Below are 17,877 nucleotides of genomic sequence, written 5' to 3'. Positions count from 1 at the left end.
TGTGGTGTCAGGCAGCGGGTCATTTCCCAACAAAGGCAGATCGCAGTCTCTGTCTAATTAATACAAACAGATTTTTTTTCAAGTTTACTTTTGTCTCACAATTTAATATCTGGTTGATTTGATTAGAGAATATAACTCTAACAAAACATTTTTCTTAGTAATTGCTGACAGAGAAATCGGTTTTGTACAGTGTGTGTGTGTATGTGTGTGTGTGTGTCCTTCTACATAGTATACCTTAAAGAAGAAGTGGGGGAAACGCATAAAGGAACCCTTAATCTTTCAGTTTATCAAAAAATTAAGTATGGTTGTCAAATGTAGTGGCATAAAAAGCACAAGATGTAGAGTAGAAGCGTAAAGTGCTAATAACTTGAATTTGTACTTAAGTACAGTACTTGACTGATTGTATTTTAGTTACATTCCACCAGTGTAGCACCTCAGCTTCCCTCTGCCGATAATGAAGCACTCACATGTTTATTACAGGTTCCAACTCTGGAATTATAACATCCAGCGGCATTATAAGGATATCCAGGTGGAAGTATAAACATCCTGGCACCGTTTAAAACAAATAAAGCATTCTTCTGCTCTGTTTAGCATCAGTCATGCAGCAGGCTTTTCCAAATGCAATGTAAGACTTTATTGCAACAATTGCAATGAAGGCAATCTCAGGTTTGAATAATTGAGGAGTAATAAAAAGACAGAGTTTTTTTTTTTATTATTGAGAATGAGAGCACAACCTTCAATTATAATCCCAGCTCAGTGTTTATCAGCATAAATAAATAAAAGTAAAAAATAAATAGGCTATTAAATACAGTATAAAAACAACAGGCAAAAAGTAAAGAGTTTGCTTTTTGATGGAGGAACTCTCAAAATGTTTGGAAATGCAGCAAAGGTAGGAGACATTGCTTTGGAAAGTGAACTTAAAAAAATAACCAGTTTGGTATTCTATTAATAGTGAAATCATACAAAATGTAATTGCAACCACTAAACCAGAGTAGTAACAAAATAAAAAAATCCCTTTTCCAAAGATGTATCCATCAGCTACTATAGAATCGTGGATCCAAATACAGTAGAAATTCAAGTAAAGGAAAGTGTACATCAGTAACACAATTATTTGCAGTCTTCAATTAAGAGCACTGGGGGAACTGTCCACTATACAGTTCCCACTACACCGGAGAGCTGCTTCATTAAAACAGACCAAAGCAAACTCCCGCTAATGTTCCACAAAAATGTCTCTGACTGTCTGGAACGAGCTCTTAATTATCAAAGCATATCCCGTCAACATGTTACTCAAACCAACACAAATATGAATGGATATTTGTACAAAAAAATTCTACAAAACTAAATTAGACATTGAAGTTGCAAACCAAACTATTATGTAGGATGAAATCATCTCAACCACAACAATCACTCATCATTAAATCTTTTTTTCAGGGCATTTACATTTTTTGGTAAACTTCACCCTTTCTCTCTTCATTACCGACATGCTACAAACAGATGGATTGCTTTCAAATTTAAACTTATAATTATAATAATATACAGTATATATAGTTTTTTTTCCTTTCAGGATTTTGTGTGTAATCTCCCTTTCCTGCAATTCTGAAACAAACTAAGAGATCATGAGATTCAGGATCTAAGTGCTACATTCTAAATTGTAATCCCAATGTTTTTGGTAATCTGTATACAAAGAGTACCTATACAGTATATCCTCTCTTTTCATATACCATCAAGTATATGATCATAGCTTAATTTCTGCACAGAGCAAGCAGAAGGCCAGTAAAAACACCAGGTCCATCTGTGTTTATGCACCTACGCGAGACCATCTCTTTACCTTTGGGCCAGCTCAAGCTCATTTCAGCCGTGTCAACAATCCATCCTTGTTTGTCTGACAGGAAATGGACCAAAGTGCCAATTAAAAGGAGACGCCGTGACATCAGCACCAACCACAACCTGGGTCAAGGCTGGGCTCTACTGCTCCCACTCCATCACACTGACTGTGCTTATCTTGTTTGTTTGATACTGGACGCGACACGCTCAGGCTGCAATTTTGTAAAGTTGAAGCCGTTCCCAGAACTGGCTTGTTTGTTGATTTTTATGAAGCAGGAATGTGAGATGAAGGAAAAATAAAAAAGCATGAGCAATGAATTGTAACTGTACAGAAGATATGGATAATAAAAATAGATATCTAAAATATACAGTCTACTTGATACGTCTAATTTTGTATATTTGCTCAATTCCCGTGTGGATAAGAAGAAGAAATCAAAAATGTACAATAAGTCAGTATGATTTCAGTCGGCCCCAACGGATGGCACAGTTCTCTTGGTCCTGCCGATCCAAGGCCGTGCCTGCAGTTTTGCTCTAGCTCAGCTTAGAGTTCAAAGTCTGCCTGCTTCAGTGCCCGGATTTAATTCCCTTCGTTGTCTGGATCACACTGCAAAGACACTCAGGGTGCTGGTCTGGTCCTTTAAACCCAAGATGCTGTAGGCAATTCTTTTCAAATGGCCAGGCAGCCTCACCCCAATGTTCTTAATATCCCTGTAAAAGAAAGAGACGTGACAAAATATAAGAGGAGCTGCACATGGATTTAAACTTTGGACTTGTTCCAACACTTTTCACGCACATCCTTTGTGGCTCTTAAGCCTTGTAGTAATCACTGACTCATCCAACATGTTAAAATGCCAGCCTTGACTCCATTCATGTCTAGCTCAATGGCTGAACCAGCACAGCAAGGTGGGGTGTGTTCCAACTCAGTAATGTGCCAAAGGTTTTAGTTTATCTTTGACATTAAAAAGATAATAACTGGGGGTTTTGCTCTCCAGGAGCACCTGGTGCAAACCTGCAAAAGCTCTGAAACACAGCAGCCCAAAGTCAAAGCTTTAATTACAGCCTTAATTACTTAACGAGGATTCTCCCTGTTGACCATGAATCACTTGTCTGGCAAGCAGAGGGTGGGTCGTAAATAACTGCTGGTTTTCGAAGAGTGCTACCAGATGCCCTGAGATGGAAACATGGGGCCATGAAATCACACCATTCTGTATGACAAATACTTCAAAGGTTTGTCGTCTGCTTTACAGTCTTCCCATCTTCCCAAATAATGAGCAAGACCAACCAATAGACTTATTCCGTGGCACCGAGGGTGTGGGGGGAGGGGGTCATATTGGCTGGTCATGCGGTTAAGGAAAGCTCTGGCCCTCATTATTGCCCACAAACAACATTCTATTATGTGAAAGCCTTTTTTCCCCCCAAAAGGTTGAGTCCATTTCATTAATTTGCCCCCTTAATGCTCCCTCACATCTTAGAAGATCCAATTGCCTTAAACTACCCTGTGAGAAGTTCAGGGGGTACGTTCTGAGTGCACCTCTTCAATCTTTCTAGAACTACAAATATACCGGCTACAGGGCTTCAAATGTCATCCATCTATTTCAGTTCCTTAATCCCCTCTAGCTGCTCCTGCTCCATGGGATATTCTCTCCTCTTCCTTCCCTCCTAATGATGAAGAAGCCACAAAAGGCCTTTGCCCTGAACAGGCAAGACTGGTGGTTTCAGGGCTCAAGCTAAAGTGCTGCCTGCAGCTAGTGTGTGTGTGTGTGTGTGTGTGTGAGGGGGATTGGAGAAAGGAAAGAAGAATAAGGACTGTAGCGACCGCAGGCCACCACCACCAGCCTACCACAAATGAGCCCACTTCTACCTACTCCCTCCCTCCATTACTTTTTCCATCTAAAACATTTCTCAAGTTGTAACTGAGGTTGGATATAATATTGTTTGCAATTTATTCAGTTGGTTGTTGAAAAACACATTTTTAGAAAAACATGCTTCATCTTAGGAGGAAAACATCTTTGTGCAACATGATGGTTATATTGTATCACATAATTTGACAGCAAAATCTTCCTCTTCTTTGCCAAAAACATAATTAACAAGTACATCAAATAAATACATCAAAACTTATTATGCGGTGTTACCAAATCTCAAGTCATGTCCCACTTACTCATTCTTCATCTGCAAGACTTGGTCCATGGTGACGACCCCAGCGCAGGTGAAGTTCTCACTGTACTGACTCATCTTGATGGACTCCAGCCACTCAGACACCGACCTGAAGGGGGAACCGTCCGAGCCGCTAGTGCTTGGAAGGCGGATGGATATGCTGCATGCAAAGAAAAGTAGATCCAAATGTTAATAATCAACAGGCTTTCCCACAACAAAAGCAGCTGACTGAAGACTATAATTACTGTGCAGGAAGCCAGTTGGTGATAAAAACCAGTTGGAGCAGTTAGGGCGAGAGCCGATAACGATATGAACTTGACATCCTTTTGTCCTTTCTCACTGTTTCTCACTGGCATTGATGTTCCCTCACAAAAGGGTAAATATTCATTTATGCACACAATCACAGCTTTAGTAATCCCCTGCCAGGAGTGTACACATGTTTCTTTCATTAGCCTGGCAGGCAAGGTGTAAGCATGTCTTTTTAATGGTTTAAGTAGAACATCTTAAAGCTATTCCCTTTCTTCCCCAAACTACCCTAAATACCCAGCCCATTTCTGACTTGAAGTAAATGGGGAGCTGCTGTGTTGGAGACAAGTCCAAGTTAAGTTCCCAAGTCAGTCAGTGGCAGACAAGACTGGGGTGTAGACAAGATGATACCAGATTATCATCATCATCATGTCCCTGGTTTGATTCCAGCCTGCTTGCCATACCCCCTTGATCTTGTCTGTATCTCTACCATCAACAACACAAACTGTTAATGTAAGTTCAAAGACCCGTCTTAAACTCAGTTTAAAATGAAATTTCAGCATTTTAGGTTTCTTGTGTTATAGTTGATATAAATGTTTTTACACTATCTCAGACCACGTCCTTTTGCAGAGGCCTAATTACTTATATATAAATACTGTTTCTTTTTGGGCTAACAGAGCTCTTTCTAAAGTTAAAGATGGTTCTGCTTCTTGGAGGAGACCGCACAGCTGGGAGGTGCTTATTATCAGGGTTTTATGCCACATAAATTGATACCAGAATGGAAACTTAAAGAGTTCACACAGAAGTGCGACTAGAAATGTAATTCATAAAACAAGCATTGCAAAGGTTTTGGTTTCAGGGTTGTTTCCAAGAACTGGTTTCTGATAGCGGCAGCTATTGAAGAGTCAGGACTGGAAAAAAATGCATATCTAGCCCTAAGAAGCTATGTAAATAAATCTTACCGTGGGTCGAAGTCTGCGATGGTCTTCAGGGAGTCTGGGCTCCGCAGCAGCTTGTCCAGCAGGTTGACAATGTCTCCAAAGCGCGGCCTCTTAGAGCGATCCTGGAGCCAGCACTGCAGCATCAACTGATAAACAGTTGACGGACAGTCCATCGGCGCAGGCAGCCTAAAAGCCTCGTTGATAGCTTTCATCACCTGCAGGAAGTTTTTCAGGTGACTAATTAGATCTTTCTCACTGGTGGGTTTCTTCATTTCTGTGTTTATATTTCTAAAAAATGTCTTTTTACGTAAAAAAAACATCAAAACCTCAGAGAAAAGTGCAATCTGTAAATTTGATGTAATCACTAAAAGTTACCTCATGGTTACTCATATCCCAGTAAGGCCTTTCGCCAAAGGCCATGACCTCCCACATGACTATGCCAAAACTCCACACATCGCTGGCTGAGGTGAACTTTCTGTATGCTATTGCCTCAGGAGCCGTCCAGCGAATAGGGATCTTACCTCCCTGTTCAGGAAAAAAGCTTCAAGTTAGAGACAAAATAAACAAAAAAAAATGGACTCAAGAATCTCAAAACCAACATCGTTGCCCTTAGACACCATGCTGCACCTTGCAATGACAAGACTGAGGTTGGAACACTGAGACTTTTTGCTTTAAGCTAACAGGAAGTCCCATGTCTACTTACACTTGTGGTGTATGTCCCCTCAGGATCGTCCTCCAGCACCCGGGACAGGCCGAAGTCTGACACTTTACACTCCAGGGTGTTGTTGACCAGGATGTTGCGGGCAGCTAGGTCACGGTGGACGTAGCTCATGTCAGAGAGGTACTTCATGCCTGCAGCGATGCCGCGCAGCATGCCTACCAGCTGGAAGGAAGGAAACTCGCCATCGTGGTCCTGATGGAAGGAAACCAACAGATTCAATTTTATGACCAAAACAAAAAGAAACAAATGATAGAACAGTAAATGATAAAACAGATAGCATAGCCCAGAAATGGATCTAGATATAGATCCACTTTTCCTAGCAGTAATTATTGTGTATCAAATTTGGCGTACTTACCTTAAGATACCTGTCCAGTGCTCCGTTCTCCATGTATTCAGTCACGATCATGGCATGTTTGACTACACACACACACACATACACACAATAGAACATATTTTGTCCCTGAACTGGCCCAAAAACCTTTAAAAAATTTGTGAATAATAAAAAATAAAAATAAAAAAAGTAACAAAACTCACAGAAATCCTTACATTTGGTGACCACCCCCTCCAAGCGAATAATGTTCTGGTGGGAAAATTGGCCCATGATGGAGGCCTCGCTTAGAAAGTCCTGTCTCTGCTTCTCCGTGTAGCCTGGCTTCAGCGTCTTGATAGCAACTACCAACTCTTTCCTTGACGGCACCTTCAAAATGCCACGGTACACCTCACCAAACTCCCCTGCAGGAAAACAAAATCAATGAAATGAAAAAGGCTATTTGGTAAATGTGTGTTTAATACGTCTTTTCATGTTTCTAGCTGCCAAGGGTTTGCTGTGCAACAGAGTGAAAGTAAGGATATCTCTGCGGCTGTTTTGCCTGAGGCTCTCTCACAGAGGTGTGTTCTGGCTGGGTGTTGAGAGAAAGCCTGTGTTGTATAATAGGTGGATGGCCTGTGGTGTGGAAGCATGGGAATCAGCTGTCAAATAAAGGGGGAGTGGGGGGGGAACGGTGGTGGGAACTGGGGAGGGAGGGAGGGGGTGGATGTTGAAAAAAAGACTGTTGATTCAAAGGGTAAAGGTGGTCGCACTTGAATAAACGTATCATGAATAAAAGATCTGGGCAGGGCCCGGGAAATGTGCTCTGATCTCCTTCCAAAATACTGCTCTGCAACACTTTTTGTGTAATCGTTCATTCCAAAACACATAGGTGCCACAGCCAAGAGTTGCCTCACAACAAAATGTCTCAACTTGTTGTGTGAGAACTCAGCCAGATAGATGTTAATCTTGCTAAAGTAACCACTGTCAGTCAGCCTGCTAAGCTGTGGAAAATGCACAATATAAACAGCAAATTTGGGGATTGGGAAAATCTTTCAACATCTCAAAGTTAAGCCCCACAGCAGATTGTTCCAGCAGGGTTGTCACTCACCAGCTCCAATGACTTTTTGTTTGGTTACGTTGCTTGGGTGGATTTCAGTGGCAAACTTCAGGACAGCTACATTGGGGTCCTCGTATGTGTGTGGATCCACGTAGGTTTTCAGAGGTTTCAATTGCTCTGTGAGAGAAAAAAAAAACAAGATTTTTTTTTTATGTTAATAAATTAATTAGATTAATTAAATAAAAATTGAGATAAAGACATGAGAGAGATTTTTATATTCTACCTGAGCTGGAAAAGTAGGTGTCCTCTGGTCCTTGCCTGGAGTTAGAGTTCCTTTTCCTGAATGAAAAGATAAATTCATCTGCAAATGAATATCCCACTTTCCATGAACAAATGGGCATATATGTATATAAAATTTGCCTGCTTTAATATCCTTAGCACATAGCAACCTACATTTCAAGACATTCTAAGACTTTCAAAAGATCCCGACACTGGTGCAATGTGTCCATTCATACAAAAGCTGCCCTTTGATAAAGGCTGAAGACAGTCTGTGTTTGCCAAGCTGGTTGAAAGACTGAAAGACAGACAAGCAGGCGGGAGGGAGGTGGACAGAAGGACGACAGTCTGCTAAAGTACAGGCGTAGGTCACCTTAACAAAGTGCCTGCGGTCTGGTACAAAAAGAACCAAGCACCTCTCATCTCCAACAATGTACCACTCCGGACCAATTTCCTTTCAAAGGCCCGAACATTCACAAGAATATAACCATTGAGCAATGACAAGGCACATTCAATGTAAATTCTTCCCCAGTGAGTGCGGGGACACAGATCCAAATAAAGAGAAAGTTGGCAAAAGAAAGAGAGAAAGAGAGGTGAGAGGAGAGTGAATGCAAAGGCCATTTGGAGGACCCACAAAGGAAAGGCAGTAGAATGAGAGAGGAAGCCAGTGAAGGAGGCTGCATTCTGACTGAGTAACAGGACAGAAAGAAAGGGAGAGCAGCAGAGGGGGGCGGTTACTGACCGTCTGTATAGGAACAGGATCACGACCACTACAAACAACATGGCCGCTCCTCCGATTGCTGCGCCGAAAATGACTGCCGGGTTGTTTTGAGTAAGGCGTCCTGAAAAAGGCAAGTAAAGAAAACTTAGACTCAGATCAGAGAGATCCCATTATTAAACAAAGATTGCGAAACTTTTTCCAATCTGGTTGTCCTCTGTACCTTCAGACGAGGTCTCAAACTGTTCCTCTATGCTGGAGCCTCCAGGGCTGCCATCGCTGCTGAGGGCCTGCACCCTGAACAGGTAGGCCGTACCCGGGGACAGATCGCTGATCTGCACAAAATTCTTTTCCAGTTTCAGCACAATGTAGGTAGTCACATCCAGGTTATCATCCTGAGGAAGGGAAATCATAGGGAAATTCAGAAAAAGAACCAGTGTTAATGGTGAAAATGGAGGCCACAGATTACATTTTAGCATTTATGTTAAGAGTGATAAATTTAGACAGTAATGGGGAAAAGTGCTTTTTTCTGTACCATGAAAGTTTAACTCATGATGATCAGATCAGGTGCTCCGGTCTTTAAGTGATGCTTGTCCATGTGTCATTTAAATTTAATATCATAGAAGCAGCTTTAAATTTGTACATTGATAAATAAAGAATATACTCTTTAATTGTAACACATAGCAGGAGAATACACAGGAGTGACGCACCTTCTTGCGGAAAGTAAGTTCATAACGGATGGGCCAGACTTGTGTTTGAGGCACCCGTAGTCTGGGGGATACGTCCCAGGAAAGGGACAAGCTGGTGGAGGTCCTCTCAACCAGTCGCATCGTGGTTATCTTGGGGGGGTCTGAGGACACAGCGTAGAGAATACCTGAGTATCTTTGGTATGTAAAAATCTCACAAAATACCTAAAAAAAAGGCTGATTAAAAGAAAAAGAAAGTTGACCCCGCCAAGGTTTGTGCACCACTGAGCACAAGTAGTCCGACTGCTGCGGGAATATCATGGTTTTAGGAGAATCATTTTCAAACAGATCTTCATCTGACTCAGACTGCTTGATCTGCAGTTCAGGATCCATGTAACCCAATAGTCTTGAACCTAGGATAACAAACACCTGCACAAGCACCTGACTAACTAACTAATTAATATTCAATGTTCCTACTGTAGAGCGATTCGACATGCAGAGCTGTCACTGCCTCACATATAGCATCACTTCTCTGCCTCATTTCAGCAGCACTCACCTGTGTAGTGTAGTGATGTAGTTAGAGCGCTGGTGGATGGGGGTCTATAAGCCCGTGGTGTTGCCTGACTAGCAAACATTGACACGCCATTGTGAGCCGCCACAACGAAGGTGTAGTTGAGGTGAGCATCCAATTCGCTCACTGAAACCTTTGTGTCGGTCAGACCCATGCTGGCCGGCTCGTAGCGGATTTTTTCTCCGCAGGGCTGGCACACAAAGCCCTCGCAGCGATGGCATTCAATGCTGTAGGTGATGTCGATTCGACCTCCGGTGTCTTCAGGCGGGCTCCAGGTGAGGAGGAGTTTTCCTGCAGAGAGCTGGGTGGTGGTGGCGACGAGGTCTCGTGGGGCAGAGGGGAGGCCTGAGGAACACAGATTGGGAAAGGATATGGAATGGTTAATAGAAGCAGGGAAGAAGAAAAACAGGAAGGTGGTATTGAATGGGGTATTCCTTTTTAAGATTACAGTAAGATTACAAGGTAAAAAAGAATGTCCTAAAAGTTCAGGATTTAATCCAAATTCAAATATGTGCAGAGAATATTTCATCCGTGCACATTATGTAGCGTTAAAACAAAAGTCACACGTGGAAACAACATTACTTCGAAACTAATTGGCAGCTATTATTTCTAAATGTTTTTAGTTCAAGGTTCTCCTCAGAGATCAAGGGGACTTGTTACCTGAGCAGGGTCCAGTAGATGGGTCAGTTGGGGCCCGGTAGAAGCCATCCATGCAGGGACAAAACAAAGCACCAGAGCCAAGCCTTTGGGTGTTGGCAGGACATGGCTCACACTTGTCACCGGATGCTACAGCTTTGAAGAAGCCAGGCTGACATTCTGCAAACACAACCACATTTGCATGAGCAGGTGAACTAGGACAAAAGTGACTTCAAGCAACATCCCATACAACACAGTGCACAGCCAGTTTCTCCAGGTCATTCAAGTCTTTTTGAAAGAACGCAACAAGGTTGAGTGGACTGGATACATTATTATGTCAAGTCTCAAGGTTAGATTTGGACTGAGATATCAGTGACAGTGTTTTAGGAAATAAAACAAGAGGCAGGGCTCTGCAAAGTGTTGACTCTACTCATTAAAACACTGTCCATTCCAACTAAAACTGTGATGATGCTTTCTTACTGTCTCTCTTACAACAAACACAACCAGTCATCCCACATTCCACGACAGTAAGTCAGTCTTCAATGCTGGGAATTAAAGGCAACAACAAAAACCAGCAAAGTGGGAAGAAATAGAAGTGAAGTAGCCCAAAGCAGAGCAACCGTTTGCACTGAACAGTCTATTTTCTTTTTTTCTTTCAAAGACCCACATGCAAACTTTTGAAACTGTATCTCCTAGCCAAAATGACACCTAATTTCACACACCCAACTCAGAATAAAGAAACACAGGTAGAGGATCCAACTGTGCGTAGCAGTGGTGAAATATGAACTTAATACGGTGTGAAATTCTGGAGAGAGTGCTCCATAAAGGAGAGTGAAAATGAGATGGCCCCCCTTTAACTCTGCAGCAGCATTCCAACGGCTGCTGCTCATGTCCTTGCACCATCACACATTCATCCACACACACACACACACACACACACACACACACTTTTATGCAATGCACACACACCATACATGTGTGCAAAGCACACCCGTGTACACATGGGTAAATCTGACATCAGAAGGAGGATTATGTCCGCTGCCTGTCACCTGTTCATGTCCCTCTGCCAAGTCAATTCACACACACACACACACACACACACACACACACACACACACACACACACACACACACACACACACACACACACATTTGCCTGTAATGTTTAAATAGTTCAGATGTCATGAGATGTTGACAATGCAAATGAAAAGGCCAAGACGAAGGCCAAAGGACAACAGAAGAAGAAAGACGCAAGAGAGAAAAGAAAGAGTATAGCAAGAGAGAGATCAGACAAGCTAGAAAGAGGACATGAAATGAAGCATGTTTGAGGGATTACAGTTCACGCCAGTGACCGAGGCAAACACAGTTTCAATGTTAGATTCCAACAGAGGCAAACTTAAAAGCAGAACCAAGGACAAAGACAATATCAGATTCACCAAGAGATACTGTCTCGGCCCATGGCTCCCTTTCACTGTGGTTCACTTGAATGAAGTTCATGTGGAAGCCACAAGTGAGCACACACAAGACAAAAAGCACAAGGCTCCCACTCCATTTAAGTCATATCAAGGGGATTTGCTTGATTGACCATGAGATTCTCTTCAACTCCAATTCAGCTTTTCTATGATTGCGGTTTACAGAGTTTTGGCAGAACTGCAGTGAAGAAGTACGTTTTAACCTAACTGAAGAGCATAACAATGGTGGAAAGAGACATGTCGCACGTTAGTCAATCCTTCCCTGAAGAAGTATTATCTTGGCCAGCTGTTTCACTAACAGCCCCTGCTACTCATTAACGCAAACGAGGCAAAGGTTGGGCAAGGCAGGAGAGAGGTGCTATGAAGGAACAGAAGGTTCCAGAAAGAAAGAGGTATACTGTATCCTGCTGAGGACTGAAGAAAAGAGGGGAGAAAGAAAAGAGACAGGCCAGGGTGAACTCTTCCATTGAGAAGGGGGAACAGCTGCTGCCTCAAACCCCAATTCATTACCCTACCTCTCCTCCTCATAATCCCCAAATTCCTTCCTCCCCTCCTTTCTCTCCTCCTAGTCCTTCCTAAAAAGGCTCCCAGCTAACCCATTAACATTGCTATTCACCACTGACCAGCAGGCAAGGAGAATGCAATGCCACTCATGTGCTAAAAGAAAAAAACATACACACACACACACACACACACACACACACACACAGAGCAGATGAGAATAGCCAAAATGCCACATGGCAACTGAATAGAGGAGGACTAGCCTCTTTTTGGCACTACAGTGCATGCTGCAATGCATCGTGGTCTGCGGAGATGATGGCTTTACACTGTGAGCCGCCTCTATAATCAAGATGCATTCCAGTGCACACCACCCAACAGTAGGCCTGTAGCAGATCAGCTTCACTGCAGCCTCAGTTTTAGCCTAGTTCTCCATTATCAATGTCCATGAGTTTGTGTTTCTTGAAAATATGAGTAACAAAAACAGTAAATGAAACTCGATGACGCTCTGCTGAGGTAGGATTCCTCGACAAAAGAGCAAAGTCCGGCTAGAGGAAATGTCTTAGTTCCACAGAGAAGGTGGAGGGGGTGGCGGCTTTGAATTGTTGCTGGACACAACAGGAAGCAGGAAGTGTGAGGCTGATGCAGCCTTCCTTCCTAAAGCAGCCAATCAAAGCATGGAAACAGGGGAGTGTGACCAAATGAAAAACCAGCGTCCGAGACTGCTAGAGTCCTAAGACAGAATAATAACCAAAAAGGAAACCAAAATGTGTTGACCCGACATGAACGTGGGCATTAAAACCAGGGGGGGGGGATTGGGGGGGGTTGGATGACTCTTGGGATGAATGCTCTCCCTCCCATAAACAAAAGTCTCTCAGCATTTTGACTTAAAACATTTGAGATACTTAGACCGGCAATTTTTTTACCTCCATAAAGAGCAAGGCACTGTTTGTCATTTGAGAGGCCCCATGCGCCTTGAGTGGCTCTGTGTTTGTTTATTGAGAGTGAGTGCAGGGGCCTGTTACATTCTGGGAGCCCGAGTGGCTCTGGAGTGGGATCCCCTAAGGGCCCCCCTCCCGTTTTTCTTTGGCAGAAGTTAAGATGGATGAGATGGTGACAGTGATGAATGCATGGCCGGATAGATGGATGAATGGGTAACATGGTGGCTCAACAGCAGAAATCGCCCTCAGGACTGGAGGAATAAGTGGAAGGGGGGCCCTCACAAATCAGGTCCGGCGCTGGGTTTTTTAAAAGGCAGAAAGGTCGTGTCTGCCTCAGGGTAGTTGTGAGTTAAACTGCGCATGGCTTACAGGGAGTCAGTGGCCAAGTAAAACAAACACATGTTCACAGTGAGGAGGGTGGGGGGGGGGGGGAGAAAGAGTTTCAGCAGCAGCAGCCGGGGGTTTGCCTCATGAGGAGGGAGGTTAAATTCAGAAGTACGGCCAGTGAACAAAAAACATCTTGGAAAAATAAATCCATAAGAAATATATACAATGTCTAGATCTTTATCAAGCAAGCTCCCCAAACATATCTGGAGCCGCATGAAGTACTTGCATTGTCTGTTCCCTCATCTACTTACCTTCTCTTCCCCACCCCCCTATTTTTATTCCTGAGTTGGTCAGACCCGTAATTGCAATATGTCATGTCATTTTGTTTGTATGCCGGGTGACAACATGTCATTAGCATTTTGGGGGAGTCGGGTTGTGGTGGAACAATGGGGGTCTCTGATGGGGGAGGTGATCGTGTAACATGAGCCAGGGGTCACTGAGGGGGGAGCTGGGGGCAGTAAAGGTGTAGGGGCTGATGGAAGTGTGTGCGTGTGGGAGGGAGGGGGGGACATTAGTCAAAAGGATTAGCCGACCAATGGAGCAGCTGTAAGGGCATTACATCTGTTTTACAATTGCACTCAGGCTTTCATCTGGGGTTGTTAACAAACACAATAAATTCCCTGATCCCCTTTCTCTTCTACAGGAGGAGGGATACAGGAAGTGACAAGTGAAATCATTGAAGCCCAAAACATACTCAACATGGTTTGAAGTAAAGTAGATATTTTGAAGAAACCAATCCTGGTTGGCTTGAAAGTCACCGACAGCTTCTAGGAGCCTCAGTTGGACTGCAGTCATGGTCACGTTTCTCCATGTTGCTGGCCAAATCCAGACAGCCAGGTGTCAAACAGAATGCCATTTAACTACACCGAGCTGAGCCAACAGGTCACACACTGGATCCCGACAACCGTCTGCTTCCTGGTTAGGTGAAGTGGCCAAAATGGGACCAAATGCACCAATAAACAAAATGACTTATCAGTCAGGGAAACAAAATGGAAAGTGGCTGAGCGAGGCCGCTCAGTGTGGAGTGACAATGAAAAGCCCTGAGCCAACGGGTCGGGGAGTCACCGAGGGATTAGGTGACCTCCGGTTTCCGCTGCTAGCTTGTCCTGTTAGCGGTGAAGGGTGGGGGGGTCATATGGTGTGTGTGTGGTGCTGGGACAGAATGACTGACTGACATGGTGGAAGGAAAGTGCTGACCTCACACACAAGCAGTACAATACAATGTGATTCACATTGCTCTGGATTCCCCCATTACAATACACACATACACACACACACACACACACACACACACACACACACAGACACACACAGCCCCCAGGCTCAGGAATGTCACCAAGGGGAAATATGTCCCAACGTCCCCGTCGCAACCGTCACACACACTAACAAGCCAACAATTGCTAAGGCTCAGTTATTTGACTAATGGCAGCCATTAACAAATAAAATTAGACTGAATTTAAATAGGTTGAAATTGACATTTAAATTAACCCACCTAGGTTAAAGTTGCATGAAGCAATGTGTTTTATTTTTGCAATAGATCAAATAATGTATAATGTGAAAGTTGTCGCTTGAAGAGATGAAGCCACAAATGTTTAGCAGTTGCCCTCAGCTTTATGGAACTTTTTAGCATGCATTCTTTTGGTTGTCCAGTTTGCAAACTTTAATCAACACCATTAGCAGTTAGCTGAACATATATTAACATCTAGCAAGCTAGAGACCCAGATATTTCTGGTAGAGACCGAACCAGAGAAAGAAGAGTGCACCAGGTGACCAATAAAAACTCAAAATGAATGCATATGTTGCCTTGCATCTGCTGGATGTGTCTGGATGTGTAAGGAGCTAACCTTACTGTTTGCTAAAGCATTTGCCATCTGAGAAGTTGTGTTGTCAAGTATCCAAAAACAGATGCAGTGATGCAGCTTTAAACAAATTTTGTGCTAAGACAACAAATGTTTGGCTTGACCGTGTCTGCAACCATATTTTAACCTCCATTCTTGCTAGAGTATGTGACAGCAAGTAAACCCTCTGTTGTTCACATTAACATGTCGGTCTTCACTATAAACGATGCAGCCAGTACCGAGTGCATCCAAAGGTAACATATCTGATCAAAACGTTGATACTGAGTGTGTTCTACATAGTCGGACAGCTCAAAGGCTCAACCAACACACTGATCACACTTAAACCACAACAGTACGATTAGCTCTAATCCACATTAAAGAGACCTGGGGGCCACCAAATCTACCCTTTGCTACATTTCCTGTCATCTTGTTTGCAGTAATTGCCAGTATTCTGTTCACTCCAAACGTGGCCCAACAAGACGGTGCAAGACACCACTTGAAAGTGCCTTCAGAGTCCCCCCATTATCTAACCAACTCCCTCAAGTTCAGCCCGCTAGGCAGAGGCTACGTTGGCATGAGATCTAAGGAATCCCCAAAATCAAAGTAATCACGGTGGCTTTCAAAAGCCGTGGAGGAAAAAGAGGTTATATCCAGCCCATGCACATAAACTAGCAGCTTTGTCTGACGTGTGCAGCAACTTTTTTTAAATTATTATTTCTGAGCTACATGGATAAAGAACCAAGAGAATTCGGTAGAGCAGAACATTTCAATCTGGGCATTATCCAGCAGTCTGAGATTATGTTATTATGTGGAATCCACCATAAACCAGCTAAATCAAATCCCTGAGGTGTGGTGCTCAAATGTCTTTGTTTACTCTTCATCAGATAAGCTGAACTTGCACAAGACTTTGGTCTTAAAAGGTTTGGCGTGGTGATGAACCGGTTGACTCTAGGTATGAGCAGATTTAAAGACTATTGGCCAGGAATCACTTGATCATTAGCTTTCTGTAGGATGAATTAATTCAATTCAATCAATTAAGTAAACAATCAGTGTACCAAATCTTAAACTATCATAAAGTTCATCAACAAAAACAAAAGTTGAAGTTTACATTTCACCTTAAATAAATGTGTGTGCCTTAACCAATATGTGATAAGGGCCAGTTGTTTTTCTCTCTCCTTCTCTACTGTAAACTACCTGATTGGCAGCGTTGTTTAAATTTAGCCTCTATTTATCTTTTTGATTCAGGCCGGGGAGAAATGTATTTACCAGTGAGAAAGAAGAAAACTACACGGTCTAAATAGCCCCATCAGGGCCGTGTGAAACGGGATGTTTAAACTCTATTGGTGTCATATTCATGACCCACACACCAGCCAAAAACAACAGTCTTTGCAACAACAGTTGCTCTTTGATTTTATGGACAACAAGAACACAACATACGAGGGAAACACTTTTTGTCAGTTTGTTGTACTTGGGACAGCATACGTGTACAATCTGAGTATATTGCATTAAGAACTGTCAAATTGACAGGAATTGTTTGTTGAGAGAAGAATCCATAAAATAAATATAAGACGAGATTTGGAAAAATTGAGGCTAAAATAGAAAGGCTCTTCAGGGACCGGGAGGATGTGGGGAGAGAGGTAGAGGACGGGAAAAAAAGATTGCACAAAAGGCAAAAAAGCATGCAGGGCCAGTAGTTAGTTCACTTAAAAAGCACAAACACACCCAAGTCAATTACTACCCATACAAATCACTAACCACAGCACGCTGTCACACAACTGCAACTTAGTTACTGTTTGTTACGTCAGCTGAGGATGAGTTTGGAAACACGGGCGGAGGGGAAGGAAGGAGAGAGAGAAAAGGGTTTACTGGAACCTCTTTGGTGAGAGGAATAATAAAACTTTATTGGAACTCAGTGGACAGTTGTTCCACCGAGTCGCCATTTTTCACCAAGACACCAAAACTGCCCTCAGCTGTCCAATTGTATCACATTGTGCCTCCTTTTTTATAAGCTTCTTTGTGGAAACCATAATGCGGGATTAAGCCTTATTTGTTGAGGCTTTAGAGCGGCTGATGAGATGTGGACCTGGACGGTTACACACAATCCCGAGGACCAGCCAGGGCAGACCTTGGTCCTTTGTGGGGTGACACACGGTATGCACTTCCATTGTGCCAGGGAGGATTATGGGTAAGGGAGGGGGTGACAACAGAGGAGGACTGTTAATGTCAACATTGAGTCACAAGTGGAAACCTACAGCGCAGCTGGCAATTTAAAAGCTAACCACTTAATTGCTAAAAAGTTAAGATTTCTTTCCCTCAGAATTAAAATAAAAATGTTTATTTTCTCACTAAGGAGATTGACGACCAACATCCTGATCTAAAACAGGCGCCAAATGACTTCAATTATCTACACACTGGAAGCTGTTTCCACCATGTTTCACTAAATGTGTTTTGACAATTTTCAGTCATAGAAAATGTCTAATTACCATTACTCAAATACTTTAATTATAATTTAAAAGGTACTTGGACCTACACTCACCGGCCACTTTATTAGGTACACCTGTCCAACTGCTCGTTAACACTTAATTTCTAAGCAGCCAATCA

The 17,877-nt window shown here is 42.9% G+C and overlaps 1 protein-coding gene across 3 annotated transcripts in view; it reads right to left on the bottom strand.

Annotated features, from left to right (window-relative positions):
• Positions 1-693: 693 nt before the first annotated feature.
• epha2b (eph receptor A2 b) overlaps positions 694-17,877 on the bottom strand; it is a 23,723-nt gene continuing 6,539 nt past the window's right edge. Inside the window, exons 4-17 of one of the 3 annotated variants that reach the window (XM_034876541.1) lie at positions 10,165-10,320; positions 9,490-9,849; positions 8,958-9,097; positions 8,471-8,642; positions 8,272-8,371; positions 7,537-7,592; positions 7,305-7,430; positions 6,421-6,618; positions 6,242-6,303; positions 5,869-6,078; positions 5,541-5,690; positions 5,187-5,380; positions 3,983-4,138; positions 694-2,532 (exon numbers count right to left, since the gene is read on the bottom strand). In XM_034876541.1, coding sequence (XP_034732432.1) covers positions 2,424-2,532; positions 3,983-4,138; positions 5,187-5,380; positions 5,541-5,690; positions 5,869-6,078; positions 6,242-6,303; positions 6,421-6,618; positions 7,305-7,430; positions 7,537-7,592; positions 8,272-8,371; positions 8,471-8,642; positions 8,958-9,097; positions 9,490-9,849; positions 10,165-10,320 — 2,189 coding nt within the window. In that variant the 3' untranslated portion in view covers positions 694-2,423. Of the gene's footprint in view, positions 2,533-3,982; positions 4,139-5,186; positions 5,381-5,540; positions 5,691-5,868; positions 6,079-6,241; positions 6,619-7,304; positions 7,431-7,536; positions 7,593-8,271; positions 8,372-8,470; positions 8,643-8,957; positions 9,098-9,489; positions 9,850-10,164; positions 10,321-17,877 lie in introns of all 3 variants that reach the window. The other 2 variants (XM_034876543.1, XM_034876540.1) reach the window with 2 other exon arrangements.

The sequence above is a fragment of the Etheostoma cragini genome, chromosome 7 (genome assembly GCF_013103735.1).
Source record: "Etheostoma cragini isolate CJK2018 chromosome 7, CSU_Ecrag_1.0, whole genome shotgun sequence".
NCBI classification, from domain to species: domain Eukaryota; kingdom Metazoa; phylum Chordata; class Actinopteri; order Perciformes; family Percidae; genus Etheostoma; species Etheostoma cragini.
Note: the sequence above shows the minus strand (reverse complement) of the source record. Positions and strands in the feature narration are given on the sequence as shown.